The sequence below is a fragment of the Tasmannia lanceolata genome, unplaced genomic scaffold, assembly GCF_043159265.1.
Source record: "Tasmannia lanceolata isolate RefF3 unplaced genomic scaffold, GAP_Taslan_0.1 ptg000008l, whole genome shotgun sequence".
NCBI classification, from domain to species: domain Eukaryota; kingdom Viridiplantae; phylum Streptophyta; class Magnoliopsida; order Canellales; family Winteraceae; genus Tasmannia; species Tasmannia lanceolata.
The window spans coordinates 17800326-17806396 of NW_027518685.1; the positions used below are offsets into that span (position 1 = coordinate 17800326).

At 40.0% G+C, this 6071-nt stretch overlaps 1 protein-coding gene across 2 annotated transcripts; it reads right to left on the bottom strand.

Annotated features, from left to right (window-relative positions):
• Positions 1 to 1603: 1603 nt before the first annotated feature.
• On the bottom strand, positions 1604 to 4558 carry LOC143883335 (germin-like protein 8-2). Of its 2 annotated transcripts, none has more exons than XM_077386691.1 (2): positions 4133 to 4558; positions 1604 to 2318 (listed from the first exon to the last, which is right to left on the bottom strand). In XM_077386691.1, the coding sequence occupies exons 1-2, from the start codon at positions 4392 to 4394 to the stop codon at positions 1759 to 1761; spliced, it is 822 nt and encodes a 273-aa protein (XP_077242806.1). In that variant the 5' UTR covers positions 4395 to 4558; the 3' UTR covers positions 1604 to 1758. The 2 variants fall into 2 exon arrangements, with proteins under 2 accessions (XP_077242806.1, XP_077242807.1); XM_077386692.1 differs by lacking the exon at positions 4133 to 4558 and adding an exon at positions 2448 to 2665.
• Positions 4559 to 6071: the final 1513 nt, after the last annotated feature.

Genomic DNA, 6071 nt, shown 5'->3' on the forward strand with positions numbered 1-6071 from the left:
ACGGCATTTCACCTACAGACAGATGGCCAATTTGATAGGACGACTGAGATTCTTGAAGATATGTTGAGAGCCTATATCATTGACTTCTAGTGCTAGTGGGATAAGCAATTACCCCTAGTGGAGTTCACTTATGATCATGGTTTAAAATTTTGGTTTCGGCTAACATTTCAGAGTTATCCGAAACCGAAATTTCTGCCGAAATCTTGAAATTTCGGGGGAAATTTGGTATTGGCCCACGAAATCCGGATTTTTGGGAAGAAATTTCGATCGAAATTAATTAACAGAATAAAAAATTATTATTTAATTATAAATTTCGGTCCAAAATTTCGGATTTCGGTCGAAATTTAAAACCATGCTTATGATTACAGCTTTCAAGAAAGCATTTAGAAGGCCCCATATGAAGCTTGTATGGAAGGAAGTGTGGACCCCCTATTTGCTGGGATAATGTGAGAGAGAGGAAGATGTTGGGGGCAGTTTGGGGCGTGACAATAGATATAAGTGTAATTTTAAACAAGGTTTTAAATTTCGACCAAAATTTTGGGTTTTGGTCGAGACCGACACCGAAATCAATAATAGCCGAAATGGTCATTTATTTCGGCTGAAATTTCTAAATTTCCTCCGAAATTTAAGGGATTCCCCCAAAAATCTCGATTTATATAATTATTTAATATTTTCCAGAAATTTCAGCCAAATTACCGAAATTTCGGTCGAAATTCTGTACGATATGAATTAGGCGTTATTTTGATTTCGACGGATTTCGGCCGACGAAATTTCGGCTAAAATTTCGGTTTCGGTGAGGACCGAAACTCATTTCGAAACCGAAATCTGAAACCATGATCTTAACTACTAAATGCAAAGCGAAAATCGTTAACATTTTCTTCCCCTCTTCTACCTAAATTCCCTCCGTATCCCGCCACGTTCTCTCATCAAAATTATTTCCGCTTCAGCCGGGTCTCGTCATCCCATCGATTATGTCATCACAATTGATTTTTGTAAGGCTATTTTGTGCATTAAGATCGTATTTTGCCCCTGCGTATCCGTTGAGAGACCACGGCGATGGAATTTAATAAATACAAAACACTTGTTATCTTTTCCTGAGTGTAATAAATACAAAAGATAAATGTTATCCACACTACTGTATTTTGATGAGGGCACTCCTCAGTTAATTAAAAGTACATTATGGCCTACACCATAGGATGATCGAAACCGTCCATTAGATGGGCCACAGCCTAAATAGATTGTGCACCAAAAATCATTTCCATAGGTTGATCCTAACCCTCCGATCTATAGAGGGTTACGGTCAACCCTCTAACATTCTGATCGGAGGGTTAGGATTAACCAATGAAAATGCTTTTTGGGGCACAACCTATTTAGGCTGTGGCCCATCTAATGGACGGTTTGGATCATCCTATGGTGCTGGCCATGTACTTTTAATAAAGTGAGGAGCGTCCTCATCAAAATACTGTAGTGCGGATAATATTTCCCATACAAAAACACTTGTCATCTTTTTCAAATGATTCCAAGATCCACACTTAGTAATTTTGCTTTAATCAAATGTATCTTTTCCTATTTAGAGAGAGAGAGAGAGAGAGAGAGAGAGAGAGAGTGCTCTTAAGGACTCCATGAAAAACAAGGTTGCATAGGTAATCAATCCCTTGATTTCCAGATTATTACTATTATATTAGGAAATGCAAACTAGTGTGCTTATTTAAATAGACATTATGGAAGATAATGCACGGGATCCCTGTAGGTAGTTGTCTAGTGATTGGGCCCGAACTGTGCCTGAAGAAAATCAACTACTTTCTTGTCAAGGTCGAAGGCCTTGGTGAGAACATCGTCGGAGATGGGCGGGTTTGATCCGAAGACGGCGTTAGCTATGGTGATTATACCTGGGTTCTGACTGTTAAAATGGGCAATGCCGACCGCATCAGTCTTGCCAACGTTTAATTGGAAGTGAATGAGGCCTTTGGGAAACACAAACACGTCACCCTTATTAAGGATTTTTGATATTAAGCGATTTTGTTCATTTGGAAGGGTGGATGATGTGACGAAACCAGCGTAGAGGGAGCCCTCTTGAACTACAAATATCTCAGAGGCCCTCGGGTGTGTGTGGGGAGGGTTTAGTCCATAGGGTGCAAAGTCTATGCGACCGATGGAGACGCCAAGAGTGTTGAGACCTGGTATCCGGAGCACATTGACTAAGGTCACATTGGACCCAACTCGATTATTAGTGTTGGCCGGAATGTCAAGCCCTGGGAAGAAGAAATCGCTGGCTTCAGCGAGATTTGCGTCCTTGCAAACCTCGCCATTGACGAACACTGCGAAGGAAAAACATCAAAAAAAGATCAGCCAAGCAAAGGAATAGAGTTTGCACAAACATATGATTATCATTATACTAATGGAATATAAATTAAGAAATTAAAAAACAAAAAACAAAACAATTGTACCCGGAGACTTATTGTCAGCAACACAAAAGTCTTGTAGAGGACTGGGATCAAAGGCAAAGGTAAGAGAAGATGCCAAGGAAAGGAGTACAAATACAAGGAGGGGAGCAGCCATCTCCATTCTATCAATCTAAAGAAGAGTATTGGGGTGCAAGTGTTTTAATGGTGTGGAAGAAGCTTAGAAAGGGTGCATATTTATAGGCAGAGTGAGAGGGGGAGACACATGAAAATGCTTAGTCAAAGTGAGAGATCAAAGAGAAATATAATTGTGCCTCGTCTAAACCAGACCTCCTTACAGAACATGGAAAACATTTCCATGTTGGCGTCTCCAAGCTAGTCAAACAGAAATTCTGCAAAATACATTGGTATTGAGACCCTTAATGTTAGGCATGATTTTGTCAACACGCAGAAAAAAAAATCAGAGAAAATAAGATGAAACAAATGACATTATTGATAAGAGTGCTTTAGAAATTCTACCTCCATGGGGTGTTTTGTTTTGTTGTGTTGTGAGAAATTCTATGATACTGATATTTTTTACATTCCATAATAGATGTAAACAAGTAAAGCCTATATAGTGCTTTCCATTCCTCAATATGCTCTCTATTACCATTTACGCTATAGAGTAGAAACGGAGTTGGTGTGGATTAAGCTAATAACCTCTTAATAGAAAATTACTTGTCTTAATAGGGGTGCGAAAAGGATCATGACCCAGACTCAGAAAATGGATCCGAAAAGTTCTCAGAATAGGATCGTGACCAAGACATAGGTGTAAGGGATCTAAACGGATTTGCACTTTCTTAAACGAACAAGGCCTAAGCAATTCCCCTTTATTTGCTAGCCTATCAACCTCTGCATCAGCTTTTCTCCATATATTGAAAAAATGAATGTGAAACCCGATAATCTATCTAATACCACTTCTATTTAATTCCTCTAATTTCTAAGGCCCTGTTTGTTTGGGATTATGGACCAATCGATTGCAATTATAGCAACCGATTATTATGACGATCGCTTATGGACTACCAGCCACACCAGATAATCTTTGACCTGTGCACAATATAAACTCAAGTAAGAGAAAGATAACGAAATACAAGACAACCAACTTCCTTAAGATACATAGTAACATATTTTTAATACAGCTTATGGCTGAAATTTTAAGTATTTTTAATCCACCTCATGGCAACAGAGTACTAATTGCGTCAAATCGCTAGAGACTGTAGGAGATTGGTGAAATTTTAATTAGTTTGTTGCATATGTATTTTAAAAAATCAGGAATATTGTTGTGCAAGAATTACAATGTCGCCATTCCAAACATAAAAGCAAAACATATAGTGTCATCAAAATGCCCGTGTCTTCACTAATTGGTGCAAATTTTCTCTTCACATGAAAAAATTTGACACCTTCATTGAGCAGCAAGAAGCCTTTAGATGAAAGAGGAACCAAATAGGGTTGTTATTACAGAATATGTTGGGATTATAATTCTTGGAAAGGCCTACGTTAAAGATCTGATCAAAGTAAATTGCAGCCAATTTAAAGGGTAGGAGGGGAGCTGAGTCAACATGGTCAGAGCAAAGGGCCAAATCCATATAAATGGATCTTCTACTAGAAACTTAGACATATATTGTCCCATATAGAAAATAAATTGGCAACATACAATTATGAAACTATCTGAATTGGGAAAGTACAATTACCATATGAAAAACGCACGGCTAAGCCAAAGTCTGCAAGCTTCATCTTGCCCAACGTCGAAAGAACAATGTTTTCTGGCTTTATGTCACGGTGAACGACCCCCATGTCGTGGCAATACTTGATAGCTAAAATCAGTTCCTTGAGTAAATTAGCAGCCCGGTGCTCTGAATATCGCCCCTCTTTGATCATCTCATCACACAATCTCCCCTTAGAGCACAACTCCATGACTAGATTGGAAAGAGTCAGAATGCTCATACACAGCATGTAGAGTCACCACACTGGGATGACCAGAGAGGTGCTTGCATTATCTCTACTTCCTGATGGGGAGTCACGTCTGCCATTTTTGAAAGCGTCTTGCAAGCAAACTCAGCTCAATTGGCCTTACTCCAACACGAGTGGACCGACCCAAATTTTCCCTCCCCTATTCTGTGGCCGAGAAAATTAGTCTGTGACGGTTGCAATCCTATCCATCAGGAAGACACTTTTTCCAATTGAATGTGAGCCATTGATCAAATTATTTAAACGTTCATTTGTAGTCCCGAAGAGTCGTCTAATTCAAATGGTTAGTATCACATCTAGATAAATGGTTTGAGTCTTTTACAAATGCACCAGTTTGTATTGGATTAGTCATTAATACCAAAAAAAAGGTGTGTAATTGACTATTTTTCAATATGACCCATCCGTAGCATATGGCCCATACATAGTAAGGCCAACCAAAATAATAAATGCTTTGGATCATTGAGCAAGCGGCCCTCACTCTTCGGGAAAAATACGCGCATCCATCGTACAAGACTTTCAATGACTGATTTAGATGTTTTGATCTTCTCAATTACTTCTATACCTACTGTTCCAACTAGGGCTGCAAGAGGGTCGGTTGGGTCAGGTTTTTCAAAACCCTAGCCCAACCCTGGACCCCATTATCTCGGCCCTGACCCGCCCTGACCCTGAGTCAGGGCCGAAGAACCTTAACCCATGGCCCGCCCTACAGGGCTTAGTGCTGGCCCTGGCCCGCCCTGATTGGGCAGGGCCGGGCCGGGCCGGCCCTAATTGACCCTAGTGCAAATACCTGTTAACTTGTTAAGAGTGCCAAAAATAAAGCAACCACTTATCATATAGAACAAAATGATCAATAAATAGAGAAAAGGAACAAAATAAGACGTACAATATGAATTCAACAACATGATGGGCAACAGAGACAATTAATAATAATAATATAAAGAAACATCAATCCATGATAATAGAAAACATTAGCAAAAGAAACATGCATAGATGGTTCAATTCTATAATAGAAAACTTAGTGTCGGATTGGGTCACAGTACCTGAGGCATTAACCCAGAACCCGACCCGACCTGAGTCAGGATCTAAAAAAATGAACCCTGACCCGCCCTCAGGGTTGGAAAATCCAGCCTTGACCCTATTCGGGCTCAGGGCGGGTCAGGGCCAAACTTTCACCCCTAGTTCCAACATCTATATTAAAGAGAAGATGTCCTTTGGGTGGAGAGATTCTCTCTCACACACTGACACACACACAATGGGCCGCGAGCAATTTGTTGAAATATTGGCGCTATTGCACAGGGATTTTGTTTAGATATTTCCAACTTCTATGCATAATGCCCTTTGTATGGTGGGCTTTAATTTACAGAGAGAGAGAGAGAGAGAGAGAGAGAGAGAGAGAGAGAGAGAGAGAGAGAGAGTCTAAATGGGGCCGAAAGCAATTTGTTGAATTATTGGCGTTGTGGCGCAGAGACTTTGCTTAGATATTTCCAACTTCTATAGAATTAAAGAGATGCCCTCTGGGTGGTGCTCTTTAATTCAGACAAACACAAAGAGACATGAGCTCCCTCTAAATGGGGCCAAAAGCTAATTCTTGAATTATTGGCGCTGTTGCACAGGGATTTGTAATTTTGCTGCTATTCCTCGGAAGTAATTGCATGCACATTT

Coding starts and splice junctions, on each gene's coding strand:
- LOC143883335 (XM_077386691.1), bottom strand. CDS start 4,394: ATGCTGTGTATGAGCATTCTGACTCTTTCCAATCTAGTCATGGAGTTG. Junction 2,319..4,132: donor AGCCGTGCGTTTTTCATATG/GTAATTGTACTT, acceptor TTTCCTTCGCAG/TGTTCGTCAATGGCGAGGTT.